Consider the following 17,335-nt stretch of genomic DNA (forward strand, 5'->3'; position numbering starts at 1 on the left):
AGAATCTTCCTAGATGTCTCCTGAGAGCCCCAAGCTTTTCATTGCTGTTGGAAGCCTTGGCACTCTATTTCATGGACTTTGGGGCAACCCAAGAGACAGAAATACCTTGTCCTAAGAGAAGGTTTATGATAGGAAATCCAAGACCACTAGGAGGGAAAGGACCATGGCAAAGGCAGTGTATGAAAAGAAACGAGGTGGGTCCCATTTGAGGACCCTCTACAGAAACGTGTTATCTATCTACCTGGTGCTACCTAACCAAGGGAGTCAGGGAGGAGGCTGATCTTTGTCCTGAGGAAAGGGTGCCTTTTCTTTCTGTTATGAGCTGTTCCTGGTGACCACCTGGCTGGTACCCTCCAAAGGGGTTCCTTTTGCTAATTTGCATAGAGATCCTTTTAGGGCCTGAGACTAAGCCAGCATTCCTCCTCTTTCCACAATCCCCTGCCAGCCTGTTTCTTGAGTTTAATGTTAAGGTCTTCTAAATAGGACAGTCTTGTTTTTCTGTCATGCTGGGTCGCCCTTTCCCAGCTCAGAACTAGATAGGGACTTGACTCTGCTAGCCATGGCCACCCTCTAGCAGCTGCTCTCAGACTGAAAAAACACAGGGAGTGGCACAGACCCGTGGGGTGGGAGAGGTAGGAGGGTTAGGCCAGGCAAACCTCCTAAAAAGGCTTCTGCTCTGCCCCCTCCCATCCCTCCTACCATCACACAGCATGACATCCCCTGTCTCTTCCACTTCTCCCACTTCAAACACAACAAAGAAGAGGAAAGGCCAAAGAAAATCCTCTGTACTGTGAAAATGGCACGCTGACGGGAGGGAGGGGTGACTTTTCTCACCAGAGCCTAGAAATGGGGACCCCAAACATCAGGAGCATTGTCCCTGGTGTTCTAAGCAAGGGTTAGTTGTCATGTTGCTGTTGTTGTTTGTTTGTTTGTTTGTTTGTTCCATCTCCGTGTCTCCATCTGGAAAACACAGCCTAAACCAACCTCATCTCCCAAGCATGCTCAGCCAACACAAAGCTAGAAGAAAAGCACCATGAAAGACTCAAAGCTCTGCAAAGAGCCATCTTGTCATCGGAACCACAACATGTTCAAAGAGAAGAGCTCTGTTCATGTGTCCTTTTCAAGGGTCAAGGGTCAAGTGTCAAGAGTCATCCTGCATATATTAGCTATGTAAACAAGAGGCCCCTGGGTTGAGAGCTCTTCCTTTGAGGTGCCCTGGAGCAGCTGGAGATTAGCAAGTGTCAGACTGAACTCACTCCCTTCTCTTGCTTTATTCAAAGGTGACAGGGTTGTCCTTGGTATGGGGTTTCCTCTCAGGCCAGCATTTTCCTCTTGCTCAGGTTAGTAGCTGCAGGCCCCAACTGTGGGGGAATGAATCATGTCTGCTTTGCGGCACAGAGAACCTCACTGTTGGATTCTAGCTTCTGTCTGGGTACCACAAGCAAAACAGTGGCTCCTTGATCCAACTCAGTACCAGGTTAGTTTTCCAAAGCTCCACTGTCTTGTCATTCTTGGTACTTAGTGAGGGATGATTTTTGTCCTCCAATTCTGACAATAAGAAAATGGTGAGGAAGGGGGAAGGTTCTAGTATGTGAGGAAAGCCTTGACAGGGTGATGGAGAAGTGAAGCACTCAGAATAACTCCCCAGCATGGGGGCATCTCTGGAAAAGCTCATCTCTTGGATAGACAAACACCATGGAAATAGATGCAGGTGAGATCTTTGAGGATGAGCCTATGAGTCCCAGGATGAAAAAGTGTCCAGGGAAAGACTGCTGGGCTGATCGTTGCAGGTTTCCATTGCCTGGACGGTAGCAGCAGTGTGGAGGATAGGATGTTGCCTGTCTGACCCAAGAACCACAGTTAGACAGATGGGAAGAGCTTAGTGAGGAACCCCCAGCACTGAGGCCACGCCTCCTGGACTTGTTTACCTTCCTGATTGGTGAGAGCTGTAGGTCGCCCCATGATTTCATCCTTGGTGGCATTCAGGTTCTGGATCAGAAAGTATGTGGTCATTTTTCCTTTCCCTTTCACTTCAATTTCACCTCTCTTGACAATTTCAAACCCTTTGTTTTCCAGAGCTCTATATAGAGAAAACCAAATATGCCAAATATCAAGAGACAATTCCTGGATCCATAGCAGAGGGAAAATCTGAGGTGCCATCTAGGGCCTGGGGGACATCGGAGTGAGGGACCCAATGGGGAAGGAGGGAGGCATGAAGGACCAGTGTTCTGAGCAGGGTGCCAAAGGCTGGGAGGGGCCACAGGGGACTCAAACACCTGTTTCTACTCTATTGCTTGGTTTTTACTCCCCAGCACCGTAGTTTTGTCTAAGTCCTTGCTGGAGATTCAGCTCAGGCATCTCTAGAAAGTCTTCCCTTCTGGACACTGACCTCCCAGGCTCCCATTTCCCACATTCTAATTCTACTGATGGGAGAGTAGGTAGAACGGTTAGAGTGGGAGTCCGAATCCCACCCAGCCCCTCCTGGCCTTCTCAGATCTGAGACAAACTGCTACCTGTTGTTTGTTTAAGACTCAATCTCAGATATCTTTGCTTTGCTCCTTTTTATTGAAAATAAAATTTCCACACTGTATATTCTGATCAAGATTTCCCTCCTTCCCGAGGACTACGGGAGGGGGAATGGGGAAAAGAGGGAGGAAGGGTGGGACCAGGAGGAGATGAGGGAAGGGGCACAATTGGGATATAAAGTGAATAAATTATTTTTAAAAATAAAATAAATTACAAAAAATATTTCCCCTCCATCTCTTACAAAATCCTCCTCACCATCCAACCCCATGCTTCTTTCTCTTGCTCTCTTTAGAAAACAGGAAAATTAAAAACAACAAACCAACAACAACCAAAAAAAACACTGAAAAAAATTTTAATGCTTCATGAACACTAATAAAAATTTCTTCATGGAGCTATTCAGTGTCAAGGAGTTAAGCAGTAGGAACTTAAATCTAAATGTGACCTATCCTATCTATTCAAGATACAGTGTCATTTTTGTGCACATCTTTGAATTAGTTTGACTTCAAACAACTATGAGTTCTCTTTCTTCTGTTAAGGTTTGTTCTGTGAAGGACCCAGAGAGTAACTGTTTCGGGCCCTGTGAGCCATAATCTCTGCCATGATTACTCTACTCTTCCACTCACAGAGACATCGGCCATAGACAACATATAAATAAAGGCCTTGTATCACAGGTCTTGTATCACAGAGACCTCACTGCTGAATTCTAGCTTCTGTTTGGGGTAACACACACACACACACACACACACACACACACAGTCACTCCTCAGTCATGATCAGCAGCAGGTCATTTTCCCTAAGTCCCACTGTTCTGTCCCAATAAAGCTACATTCAAAATCAAGCAACAGGCTGGATTTGGCCTAGGGGTTGTAGGAATGGAAACAAGTGATGGCAGAAAGCCCGCAGTATTTCCTGGAGCACAGGAGAAGAAACTCCAGCTTCCTTCCCCATCCCCCCGCTGCTGCTAGGCAGTAGCGTGGCTCTGGGAAGCTGGCAGGGCAACGAAGGCTGGATGGCTGACCTGTAGGCCGTGGGGCTCAGGTGCACTTTGTTGGGAAGCCCGTGGCTTTCCATCCTAGACGCTGTGTTTACTGTATCGCCAAACAAGCAGTACCGAGGCATCTTGTCTCCTACCACGCCTGCTAAGACTGGTCCAGTATGGATTCCCACTCTGATCTGTACGGAGAGAACTTCACTGAAAAGAGAGCTTTGAATCTCCTTGCGTTTCCTTTGAAGGCATGGTTTAGATAAGATGAAACTACGAGTATTGAGGTGGCTAGCTCCAAGAGGTCTGACGAGTGCATGTGTCACTGAGACACCGTCTAAAATGAAGTGTAGAGCAGCCCATTACTCTGCAAAGTTATCCTCTGCCCTTTTCTAGTTAGCTCCCCCCGCGAACTAACTTGGTGTGTGCAAAATTAAAGCACCCCTTTCTGAGTCTCAGAAAGCTAATGCAGTACATGAGGAAGGGGAACCCAAAGTTTGTAAAAGGAGCCATGGCTGTGGGGAAGGGAGACTGTCTTTGCAGGAGCTGCCTGAGCACAGTGACAGGGTCAGGGGCCAGGGAGGCACCCTCCATGAGCTGTCACTAACACTGGGCTGGGCTTCGTAGTGTCACAGCCTCATTTGAAGCTCCTATGGGTAGCCCCAGTAATCTCACTGATTCACAAGGGCCCCATTGCTCCTTTGGTCTGTTGCTGGTACCCTACACGAGAGCAATGCACAAGTTCATGCCTCTTAGGAAGAGCCCCACAACCCCACCTTCCATCCGGTAAGAAATTCCTGATTTCTTACTTATTTTATCAAAGAGTAATTTTCCCTCCTAGATCATCACACGAATGAACTGAGATGGCATGTGCTGTTTTACATCTGCTTGCATTTATACAACATATTGTTTTCAGATTCCCTCACAATGTCATGTATAACCATAGTCATAATTTTTATTGTCCAGTGGGAAAAATGCTCTGGGATTCATTCATCCATTCTCCTCTTTGTGACTATTTAGGTTATTTCTAGTTTGGATCAATGTAAGTATGGCAGCTGTAAACAGTTCATAGAGATACATTTCTGAGCATATGTTTTCATTCCTTTCAGGTAAAACACCTACAAATGTAGGTGCCATCTTGAGTCATAAAATAAATGCATATTTGCTTTTTACCAAAACAAAACAAAACAAGTTGTCAGAGGTTGACTTCTCCATTTTTGTCAATAACGGTACACACCTCAGCTGAGCTCTGAGCTGTGAGGGGCATGATGGACAAGCATTTTCCCAAGCAGAAATCTTTGGCTGCTTGGTAAAGCCAAGACACCTGCTTGATGCTTGAGAAAAAAAAAAAAAGCAGAAATTACAAATGAGGTGTGCTCAGCATGTGCTATTACAATGAAGAGTATCCATGAGTCACAGGATAACCTCAAGAGTCAGCAGCCTCCCCTAAAGCCTGTGGAAGCTGAGCCTTCTTGGTAGCATCGCTGCTTAGGAGTATAAGCAAGAGAAGAAAGGACTTTCGGTAAATGATGCAATATGTTGTAGCACACCCCAAGCCTAACCTGGCAGGCTAGAACTTTACTTCTGTGTGTGATGTTTTGTCTTCTGTGAACGGCTGCTTACCTGGATGGGTTCTCCAGTGACAGGATTCATCACTTCTTCTGCAGAAATTCTCATCCCCAGAGCAAAATTAGCAACTCTTTGAGCATGGCTTTCAACAGGTACTGGTACACCACCTACCACCATGTAAGCATCACCTATCGTCTCCACCTGCATGGCAAAAAAAAAGTGTGGGGGGGGGAACTCCCTTCATGTCATAACCAAACATTTCCCATACATTGCCAATAAGATCTTTTAAACTATTGGATTGTTTCCTGGGGAGATGAAGAGCAGGAAGGAACATAGGAAAGGGAACACAAGACAGCCAAGAGAACTGATTTTTGTTTTGTTGATGGAACCCAGGTTCCCACATAGCTAGGCAAGCCCCTTGCCTCTGAGCCATAGCTCCAGCCTCCTTTCTGCTTTTGGTGAAAATAAATCCCAGAAAAGATGAAGTTCCTGGGTAGTCATATGATGTTTTCTATTAGATAGATAATAAATCATGTGGATGAAACTCTCTGCTGAACAGGAGACTAATACCTAGGAAGGTGGTGTTTGCTGCTTACGGGTGTCAAAGTACCATCTTGGCGTGGCTATTGTTAAAGGATTCCTACAGCACTTCTCATTCTCTGTGTGGCTTTCCTCTTCAGACTCGTGCAGACACAGCAAAGGAGGACAGGCCTGAGTGTTTCCTCTCTGGCCTGATTCCAGAAGCAGACCAAACTTCATGCGTGCGCGCGTGCGCATACACATACACACATACACACACACACACACACACACACACAGACACACACACACACACACACACTTACTTTGTAGACCTCATGGACATTGGTTAGCCTGTCAAACTTGGAGTACATTGAGTTCAGCATATTCACTATCTGGAGAGGTTCACAGGCTGCACAGATGTTGGTAAATGTCACCACATCACTGAAAAGGATTGTACAGGTTTCAAATTCTCCTGCAACAGAAACTTATGTCAGTGGTAGCCAAGGCTACAGAATAATAATTCTATGATTTTTGAGTCCGGTGCCTTTTGAAAACCACAAAGGACCTGGGTGTCATTCACTGCTCCTCATCTAGTCAACAGATATGAGCACCTGCCTCGAGCCCCTACTGTGAGATACTCATCATTCCACGAGAATCATATCACAGGATAAGCAGAAGAAACCCTAGGCCTTAGGGAGCTCCCACCAAGAAGCAGCAGGTGCTGGTGGGTTGAGAGAAATGGCCCCTAGCAAGGGTCCCCTTCCTCTGGTCCAAACTCAGGACCTGAACTACAGGAATGCCTGCATTGCGTCTGGAGGGGTCTGTCTTGGTACAGTGGCATGGCTGCTACATTCTCCTATTTCTTTCCCTCTTCTGCCATGGACTCCAATTACACTAATTTCTACACGGCAGACAAAGGTCCTGTTAAGTGAATCCTCACCTTTTATCCTTAGCATACCCTACCCATGGGACCCTGCTACCTGACCTTAATGTCTCAACAACTCCTTTTGGCTTGCTCCAGCCCAGCCATGCAGTCTTTCTTGGGGAGTTATCCCAGCATGAGGAGTGCCTCCTGCCTTGAGGCCTGCACACCTGTTGTCTCTTTTGGCCTGATGCGCACTTCTCATCCCAGTGAGAACTCAGATGGAAGACCATTTGTACTGAGATCTGTGCATGCTGGTACAAAGAGCAGGGCTTGGCATGGGTAGATTCTCAGTTGATACATACTAGGTGGAGTGCTGAGGCCTGGAACACACTGGGCTGCCTTCTGTATCATCCACCTCTCTGACATTAACCTTTCTTCACATGACTCTACCATTCCTGCTTCCTCACCTCTCAGCCTTCTCATCTTGTTTTATTTTTTGTTTTATTGTACACTGTGGATGTTTTTAAAATTGAAAACAAGTTTAATTGTTTGTTTGCTTTTTCTCATGCAATACCTTCTGACCATAGTTTCTTTCGTCTCAGTTACTCCCGAAGCCTCCCCACCTCCCCAACCACCCCAGGTGACTCCAGCCTGTGTCAACTTGACAAAAACTATGATCTTACAGCATCCATAGAGCCTGTGATCAGGCACCACCCCTAGTTCAACAGATTCCAGACCTACCCAGCTCTGTGCTAGAACTTTCCCTTTAATTCTGCCTATAATCCCTAACCGCCACTGTTCCTGCCATGTCAAGTCCTGCAGAGATCTCACACCCAACACTTCTAAATTGACCTGACCGCCATTGCTTCAGGTTTGATCTTCTTTCTGGTGTCTGTGTGTGTGTGTGTGTGTGTGTGTGTGTGTGTGTGTGTGTGTGTGTGTTACATATACATGAAAGTTCAGGTACCTGAGCCTACAGGCCAGAGGAGCTGGGTATCTTTCTCTACTGCTCTGTGACTTACTGCCTTGATAAAAGGTCACTAACTGAACCGGAAGTTCACCTTTTCAGCTAGGCTGGCTGGCCAGTGAGCTCTTGCCTCTACTGTATCTCCCTGTCTCTTGCTGCCACAGTGCTGGGTTTATAGTTACATACAGCCACGCCCAGCTTTGTATGTGGATGCTTAGGATTTGAACCCAGTTTCTTTCAGTATATTTCTTCAGTGTGGTCATATACCACTGTTTATAGGGACAATGGGGATTTGAACTCAGATCCTCATGTTTACAGAGCAAGTGCTCTGACCCTGAGCCAGGTCCCCAACTCTCTGTTCTGTCCTGAGATAAATCATCACACGTTTCTATACTGGCAACCTCGAAGTCCTCACAACTGACCCTCCCTACTGCATCAGGATACAGTCTTGCTCATCACGTCTCAACACAGGCCTTGATCACCAGCTGCTGTGAGCTCCCAGCCTTCCTCCTCTGAATCACGACTACACAGTCAAAGCTGACATATATTAAACTAGCCATTCCGCTTCTACTATAAGGAAAATGAGTTGGGGAACAGAGAGATGGCTCAAAGGGTTAGACTGCTTACCATGTGAGCATGAGGACCTGAGATCAAATCCCCAACACCCACATAAAAAAGCCATGTACAGCTGTCCAAAAGGCTGAATGTGGCGAGGAGGAAATACAGGAGGATTCTGAGGCTTGCTTTTCTCTAGTATAGCTCTAGTATTGGTGAGAGGCTGAGGACTAGAAAAAGACTGACATCCATGTGTGTACAGGCATATAGACCAATACACAGACACTTACACACTACACACACACACACTTCAGCATATCATCACTGTCTACAAAGTAGCATACAGTTTCGTCTTCTGTAAGAACCCAGAATCATCACCGCACCCCTGGCGCCTCCTTGTTCATGTCCTGCCCTGGAAACAATGCACCCTCCACTGAAGGAGATACGGGTTAACCGCTTAGCCCACGATGACACTTCTAAATGATGAAGCCAGAAATCAAATCAGATCTGCCCTAGGCTCAAAGTCCACAGCGCTTAGCACGAGCACACTCCTCCCTGTACTCACTGTAGAAGGAAGGGCGCCATACCTGCAGCCACCTTTCTGCCCTCCTTGAGCTGGTTGGCCACGTGTTCAGGCAGCATGGCATACAGCAGGGTCTCCGACTTCTTCTTCTCAATGGCCAGATGCTTGGAGAGGACACGCAACTCCTCCTTCTTCCTCTCCAGCTGGCGGGACAGCTCCATCTCCGCCAGCCTCTGCTGGTTGAGGAGGATGAGATCCCTCGTGGTGTCGTGGGGAGCGATGTCGGAAAGGTGCATCTTGCTCTCCTCCAACTCTTGGAGGCTGCAGAGCTTTGGGGAACACATGAAGATCATGCACTGCAGAGACTCCATCCAGATCATCTGGCCTGCCCATCACAGAGAGGAATGCGACAATACAGAACGTCTCCAAGATGGACCGAGAGGTAAGCATCGACCATACCACGTGCTCTTTGGCTGCCGCACAGCCTGCTCCCTCCTTCTGAGCTGTGTGTCACGACGGTCATCTACATTTCTGCCCGCACTCACTCATCTGCCACTCTCTGCACAGTGGCTCTCCCTGTGACTGTGGTTCTCAGCTTGCTTTTCTTTAGTCTGTGTCCACCCCTCCTCCTTTCTTAATTTTTTTTTAGATGTTGCATAGGCTAAGACTTTGAGTTCAGCTTCTCTCTCCCTCTCTGTTTTTTTTTTCTTTTAAAAAAATTTGTTTTCTTTTTAATGTATGCATGTGTGTTTATGTTCACAGCTTGAGTGTGGATGTGTTAAATGTCAGGGCCCCTGGAATGAGAGCTACAGCCAGTAGCTGTGGACCGTCTGATGGGGAACATCTGGAACATGAACTTAGGTCTGCAAGATCAAGTGCTCTTAACAGCCGAGTCATGCCGCTAGCTCCTCCCTCCCTCCCTCCTTCCTTCCCTCCCTCCCTCCTTCCCTCCTTCCCTCTTTCCTTCCCTCCTTCCCTCTTTCCTTCCCTCATTCCTTCCCTCCTTCCTTCCTTTCTTTCTTCCTTCCTTCCTTTCTTCCTTCTTTCCCTCTTTCCTTCCCTCCTTCCCTCTTTCCTTCCTTCCTTCTTTCCTTCCTTCCTTCCCTCTTTCCTTCCTTCCTTCTTTCCTTCCTTCCTTCCCTCTTTCCTTCCTTCCTTCTTTCCTTCCTTCCTTCCCTCTTTCCTTCCCTCCTTCCTTCTTTCCTTCCCTCCTTCTTTCCTTCCTTCCTTCCCTCCTTCCTTCCTTTCCTTCTTTCTAACAGGATATCACTGTAGCCTAGGCTGGTCTTGCACATATGGCAATCCTCCTCCCACATCTTCCAAGTGCTAGTGTTATAAGCCACCACACCTCTCTGAGTCTTCTCTTTTAAAGTTATCCAGCTGGATCCTATACCACGGTGACAATAAATCTGAGTCTCCAAAGAAATCTTGCTTCCCAGACTCAAATTGTGCACTTCTTTAAGAATAGATATAATTATTAATGTATTATAAAAGCTGTAGCCATTCATGACAACAACAATAACAACAACAACAAAAAAAAAGCATAAGAGAACAGTTAAGGTCACTGATAATAATCATAATGCAATATCTGAATTTTTCACATAAAATATATTTCTCTGAGGTATTTGATACAGATAATCAGCACAACTTTTGCAGGCTGTATTGGTTGTGGTGTTTTAATTAAACTATAAGCCAGGAAAGATTACATTATGCCTAGTGTATAGTTCTAGAAACAACAGTGTTACAAACAAGCTTGACACCTCTTTGAGTATACCAGTGGCTGTTTTGTTAAAGGACATGCTCATGCATATGATAGTGCTTAGACAAAAACATGTTAATTCTTAAAACTCCTGATGCTTGTTTCCCAGTTGCCCTTGTGGTGATGTGGCAGTGGTATTGGGTGTTTCCTCTGCTCCCATTACGTGTTTGTTTGCAGAAGTCTGGATCCCACTTTCCACTATCTCTAAAAGTGCTCTCCATTCATGGATTCTTTTGTTACTTAAGTAGGAGGTACAACCACTGGCATAGGACACTGCTTTGGGCATCAGGATACAGGTTGACTTGAACTGACAAAATTCTTGCCCTCGAGGACTTCAGCCATGTCATTCCTCAGGTCATCACACCTTCCTTACCAATTCCCAAGCAAGGATGGTAATAACTGTCTAAATCGTTTCTCTCAGCATGTGCTGCTGAGAGTTTGTCCTGACTGTCACCCCAGCACCAGCACCGCTACCTACGCTAACCTCACACCTTCCCATCTGCTCCCCAGAAATGGCCATCACCTGCCTGCCAGGCTCTCTTTCTCTAAACCATGGTCCATTTTTTTTTTTTACATACTTCTGGTCTGGTCATTCAAACCTCAAATAGTATCCATAGAGAGCTTTCAAAGTGTTTCCAATGGCACAACAGAATTCAGGTCTTCATCTGGCTAGCTGCATCTCTTATCACTACACGTTGAGATTAACTCAAACTTTCAGAACATCTTTTCCTGTTGGTTTTCTCCTCAGCTCAACTTGCATTTATGTTTAATGTGTATACAAACTGATCATTAGTCTAATGGGCAGCTCAAGGTATGTGCTCCTTACTGCAGGTTAAAAAAAAAAATGACCTCACACTGGATTGAAGACCTAAGCACAATAGCAAAAGTAGGGAATCCTTCAAAGAAACTAGAAAACCTAGAAATGGATAAAGCTTTTTACTCCTATGACCTACCAAACTCAAAATGAGATCAAATAAACAATTTAAACAGACTCATAGTCCCTAGTGAAACAGAAGCAGCAATTACAACTCTCCCCGACCACTCACTTTAAAAAGTTCAGGGCTTGATGGGTTCAGTGTAGCAGTCTAAAGAAGAATTAATACCAATACCCCTAAAATTATCCCACAAGATAGAAACTAAAGGAACATTCTCTAACACTTTTTGTAAGGTCACTATTATATGACAGCAAAACTGTACAAAAAACCAACATAAATTTTGGGGGAATTTTTCTTAAGAATATAGATGCAAATTTTCTTAATAGAACACTTGCAAACCGAACCTGTAAACACATCAAAAACATTATTCACCATGATCAAGTGGTTTCATCTCAGAGATGCTGGGATTGTTCAACATGCATACATCAATAAATGTAATTCACCATATAATAGACTGAAAGGCAAAACCCACATGATAACCAGAAAAGACCTTTGAGAAAATCCAACACCCCTTCATGATAAAAGTTCTGGAAAGACTAGGGATACAGGGACCTACCTCAACATAATAAAAGCAGTTTACAGCAAACTTACAACCAACATTGATCTAAATAGAGAGAAACTCAAATAATTTCCAATAAAACCAGGAACAGGTCAAGGCTGTCAACTCCTATCATACCTATTCAATATAGTACTTAAAGTCTTAGGGCAATAAGACTGAAGGAGATCAAGAATAGGAAAAGAAGAAATCAAAGTATCTTTATCTGCAGATGACATGATTTTATACATAAAAAACTAAAGATTCCCCCAGGATACTTCACACAAAAATCAGTAGTCTTCCTACATACAAAAGAAATGAAAGAAACAGTACTTTTCATAATAGCCTCAAAAAGTATATTGGAATAACTCTAACCAAGCAATTGAAAGACCTGTATAATAAAAACTTTAAGACATTGAAGAAAGAAATTGAAGAAGACATCAGAAGATGGAAAGATCACCAAGTTAATGGATCAGTAGGATTAATACTGTTAAAATGGGCATCACAGCAAAAGTAGACTACAGATTCAATGCAACCCACATCAAAATTCCAACATAATTCTTCACAGAAATTGTAAAAACAGTTCTCAACTCCATACAAACACACACACACACACACACACACACACACACACAAATCCAGGAGAGCTAAAACAATCCTGAATAATAGAATAACTGTTGGAGTTTCACCATCCCAGATTTCAAGTTTTACTACAGATCTATAGTAATAAAAACAGCTTGGTATTGGAATAAAAGTAAAAATGTTAATCAATGGAATCAAACTGAAGACCCAAAAAGGCACTTCATTTTTTAACAAACAAAACAAATAAGCAAAGCTTGGGGGGAAAAGAAGAGAGCATCTTCAACAAATGGTGCTGGTCAAACTGGAGGGTGTCTGCAGAAGAATGAAAGCAAATCTATATCGCCTTGTTTGTGTTGGCCCCATTCTCCCTGACATGTACCCTGTGGTTGATATACTCAGTGAGACTTCCTGGTTTGGGGGAAGTTGAAAAGCTATCTTTCCAATCTCACTGATCTAACAGGCAGAAGAGAAAGGCATGGGCTCTTACCCCGGAGTTTGAGTGTCGGCTGGTTCTTCCATGCTTTGGGCATCATTTCTCTTCGTGTCTTCAAGACAAATTGACTGTTAATGAACTTGCAGATGCTGGAGATTTTGAAGGTAACTTGAGGGTGGACGATGGAGAAATACTCATCTACTCCAAATTTCTGGGTTAGGAGTCCAGGGACATACTTCTGCACATTTGTTCCAGCTTGCTTGACCCTTAGCTATTCACAGAGGACACATGTTAGTCTGGGGAAAAGAAAGAAACTCCACCATTGGCTTTCCCTTAGATATGACATTTTGGCTTTGCTTTGTGACTCCCTGGGCTGAAGGGGAGTCGGTAATGGAATGAGCAAAGCAAAACTATCATTTTTCTTAAATTGTCGCATCTGCAGCTGATGTTGGAAGAGGAATGAAATAGCATGGGAGTGCTCAGAAGCACAGGCTGACTGCCAAGAGGCATTAAGACTCCACAAGGCCAATAGTTCTTCATTCTGTGCTATCTACCCCTATTTCCTCGGCACAAGCCCCGGCCCCTGTCATAAACTAGCCAAGTCTGGACCTGTCACCAGTTCATCCAGGGACTAGTGTAATGTTTCTCTGCTCTCTCCAGAGAATGCATGGAAGGGAGCATGAAATGGGGACCTTGAAATGAGGACGTGTCTATTACCAGCACAATTGTCTGGGAGCCCTTATTAACCATAAAACTCAGGAAAGCCATGGAAATAAACCTCACGTGTCACTCGGTTTCTGTTAGTCTGTAATCCAAAAGCTGAAAAGGGAGTATCTGGAGCAGATTGGATTGAAAACATTAATGGTACCGGTAATAATAATGTTGTGGCATTGCCAACACATCGTTACTTATTGACTCACAATTCTCAGTTTTTCACCTAAGGGTATTTATTTATTGCCATGGAACCATCACTTCTCTGATGGAAGATACCATCATCAGGTGAGTACATGCCATAGAGGTCATGCCACACAGCCAGCTGGCTGGTAATGGGCATATGAATTCCAATAAACTCCAGAGAAAATCATAGCGGCTGAATATTTTAACCAAAATTTCTGACTAAATTCATTTTGCCTATGTATCCTTTAGATGCATAAAAGAAAAATCAGCTCAGTTCACGTGTCTGTGTCTTCTATGTCTGCATCTGTTTTGTTCTGTCTCTTGCTATGCAGCTACCCATGAACTTAACTCTGGCCTCAGATTCCTGACTGATGAAATTATGGATGTGAGCCATCACACCCCAGCTCCAGCTGATGGATATTTTATCCTGGGAAGTCAATAGCAATAGAACCTAAATGGTCGTGTTCATGCACTCCCTCAGAATACAATAGGAAGCTCCACTAAGATGCAGGGAGTGAAGCATGGTGGGATTGAGAACCGGCTGTGGTTACAGGGGGTGACCGGTCACTTTTAGGACCATGGTTATAGGTTATTTCTGGTGCCTCTTTCTGGTGTGAATTTTAAAGTCTGCCTCCAGCCTCTCTTTCTGATCATAAACTTTCCCACTTATTCACTGGTTCAGCTTCATTTCTATATTTACCTTAAAAAAGATCATGCGTTCTAGAAGAGTCTATAACACGAAGTGAAGTCAGTGGACCCTCCAGGGCAAAGTCTAGTCTCCTAAGCCCTGAGGGCTCAGGGATCTAAGTCCTTACTAGCCACCATGATGGTGAATAGGGCTCCCCATTAATCCCCAAGCCCAAGCTTCTGAGGGAAATGATCTCTTACTGCTTCATCAAAGACAATGTGGAAAGGAAAAGCATTGCAGAACATCTCCTCTTCAATCCACAGTCTCTCAGGATAGACGGGCTGGAAGGAGTCCCTGAGGGGCCCTGGACACAGAAGAAGAAAGCCCTAATCAGCGGCCCTCACAGAGCCCCTTGGACAAGGTCACAATCTTAAATGGCTCACAGGCGAACTGTGGTTCCCACTCTTTAGCACAGGCTCCCTCAGCACCTCCAGATGGCCACCGCAATTATCGTCCGAATTAAAACAAACAGAAAATTTGCGACCAGGTTGAGGAGCCCTCCTGCCCCCTGCCAAGTTTCTGCCTGCTGCTTCTGGGCCAATTGAGTATGTCTCACCATGAAAACAGAGCTGGCATTGAAACGGTGACAAGCAGACAATGAGCCAGAAGAGAAGTGAGTGTGTGCCCAGCCCGGCATCAGGGACATTTGCCATGGAGCTTTTTAGACTGACAGTTTAGGGTGGCACGTAAAAATTTAACCAACAGTCCCATTTGGCAGGGGGTGCAGATTCTCAATGGAGCCTTTTTGATATGAAAATCTCCTAGACAAAGGGTGTCAGTTGTGTTTGCTACAGCTTGAAGGACTCAGAATGCAGCTCTTTGAGCAACAGCAGACCTTCTCCCAGATGCCTGTCATTTGACCTACCATGCCATGACAAGGAGCATCTAGCTTCCTTCTTCCACAGGGTCAGAACTCTGATTCCGACTTCAGAGTTGGGTGCTGGCTGTCAGGCTAGCTCCATACCCAAAGACCCAGTATGGTGAATTTACCATCTTCATTTTGTGAAGCAGAATGAAAAGCAGAAAGGCATTGTTCCATGTCACAGCATCTCAGAGACAGAGACAGAAATGTGCTTCTTTGGTCCTTTGGTCCAGAAATGCCCTCTGTCCTTTGTACTGCTGGCTAGCTGTGGAGAGCCACAAGCTTCCAGTCCAGAAGCACACCCTGGTTAAGAAGGCCTGGGTCCTGAAGGGAGGAAGCACTCACTGTGCCCAGCATGTCTGAACCCTCCTCACTTTCACAGGGCGCCTCTGGGACTGAATCCAAGCCAGTGGCTTTCCTGGTTACAGAGATGACGGTGTCTCCATATCACCCAGCACAAACAAAAGAGCTGACGTGTGGCAAGTTAAAAGCTGATATTTAAAGTTACAAACCACAGATGCCAAATCCAAGCTCTGAGGGAATCAGAGGCCTTGAAATTGTAGGGACCTTTGCCCTATTTGTGTATATGGGCTCTTCCCCTGCAAACCAGGAAGTTGTCCTGATGTAAGAGCTGGAGCCAGGAGAGCCGCCTGCTTACCTTTTCTGAACATGACTGATGCCCTCACAACATCCGAGTGAGATTTCTCTCCAGGACGAACTGAGATGCTCAGATATCTCTCTTTCATCCTAAGGAGTGTTGCCTCAAGAGCCTGCAGGGAGCAGAGAGTGAAGTATGGCCACTTGGTCACAGGACTGAAGATGTACTGAAAGGGTTAGGCTATATGTATGTATATATATGTAACCTATATGTCCTCTAAAGCCTATAGTTTTGAGTTTTAGGTCCAGGTTAAGCTAAAGCCTCTTAGTACCTTTCCAGAGAGTGAAGGAATGTGACCCTATCTGTGAGGACAGATATAAAAAAAGGGGCAAGCAAGCAATGACCTTCACTCAGCAAAAGAACAACCAGACCCTTGTCCTTGAGATAGCGTTTCTTAGCAACAAACCTAGACTTCTTCTGAGTAGCTTTTGACCTCCAGCCAAGAGCCCGCAGCCCTAATCTTCAAGGATGAGCTAACCACCCCCACCTTCAATTGCAGCTGCATCCACACTTGGCAGGACTGGCCAAGCTTGAGCACCTAAGACTAACCAATTATCTTACTTTATAGCTTCCTCATCCAATCCTAAATTGCCAAAACTAGAACTTCAAATCTCCCGCAATTTTTGGTCTCACAGTACAAGCCCTGCCTCCTGCTGCCGGGCTCATCTTTCTATACTGAAGCATGTTGGTAGCTGGAGAGATAGTGTTAGGGCTTACGTGATCAGTTCTATCAGGAGCCTGGAGCTCCACACCAAAGTTTCTCTACCAAAGTCAGCAAGACATTTTTACAAGCTCTCCAGGGGATGCTTAGAGGCTCATGTTTCCTGGGTGTTGTTCTGAGACTATGTCCTAGGGCTCAATACAAAATGTGGAGAAGGCAGGTGGAAGGATGCTCACCGAAGTCTCCCTTTACACTAGGAAAAGATTTGTAGCCACTGAAGATGCACAGAGATGAGCTGGTTAACCATGACCAGAAACATTTCCCAGGGGAAGAAGTCCACACACACCACGAGCATCCTCTTGACACAGGAGATGGCTCTCCATAGGCAGAAAGTGTATGGCTCTTGGAAAGTGAGCCGATCACCCAGCACACAACACCCTCCCCTAGACTGATGAGTAACTCTCAGCCTGGGCTAAGGGAGTGTGTGGAGGGTTTGTGGATTCCTTACTGACTCAGACTGTGACACATTAAAAAAAAAATGACCAGCCCCAATAATGATGATCTCAGTGACCATCCAATTCCCACCGTAAGCTCTACTAGGAAGGCAGAGTGTGTCAATACTCCTCTCTTGGAACTCCTATCCCATCTCAGGAACTCTTTCTAGTGTCTCCCTAATACTTCGGTGTTCATTCTTCTTACCCCTTACCCAAATTTCCTTCTTCTTGGATGTAAGACAAATAAAAAACCCTCAGAAGCTACTGGCTCAGAGTGGCTTTGGTGGCTGTCATTTGTCTGGGACCCTAGAGTCTGAGGCAA

At 45.2% G+C, this 17,335-nt stretch overlaps 1 protein-coding gene across 4 annotated transcripts in view; it reads right to left on the reverse strand.

The window, feature by feature from the left end:
* LOC110566519 (guanylate cyclase soluble subunit beta-2-like) overlaps positions 1-17,335 on the reverse strand; it is a 41,718-nt gene that overhangs the window by 5,380 nt on the left and 19,003 nt on the right. For all 4 annotated transcript variants that reach the window (XM_060391285.1, XM_060391283.1, XM_060391282.1 and 1 more), the window contains 8 exons: positions 15,859-15,970; positions 14,539-14,642; positions 12,808-13,024; positions 8,574-8,894; positions 5,923-6,071; positions 5,132-5,278; positions 3,545-3,699; positions 1,929-2,080 (listed from right to left, as the gene is read on the reverse strand). In XM_060391285.1, the coding sequence (XP_060247268.1) occupies positions 1,929-2,080; positions 3,545-3,699; positions 5,132-5,278; positions 5,923-6,071; positions 8,574-8,894; positions 12,808-13,024; positions 14,539-14,642; positions 15,859-15,970 (1,357 nt within the window). The remainder of the gene's footprint in view (positions 1-1,928; positions 2,081-3,544; positions 3,700-5,131; positions 5,279-5,922; positions 6,072-8,573; positions 8,895-12,807; positions 13,025-14,538; positions 14,643-15,858; positions 15,971-17,335) is intronic.

The sequence above is a fragment of the Meriones unguiculatus genome, chromosome 9, assembly GCF_030254825.1.
Source record: "Meriones unguiculatus strain TT.TT164.6M chromosome 9, Bangor_MerUng_6.1, whole genome shotgun sequence".
In the NCBI taxonomy this organism is placed as follows: domain Eukaryota; kingdom Metazoa; phylum Chordata; class Mammalia; order Rodentia; family Muridae; genus Meriones; species Meriones unguiculatus.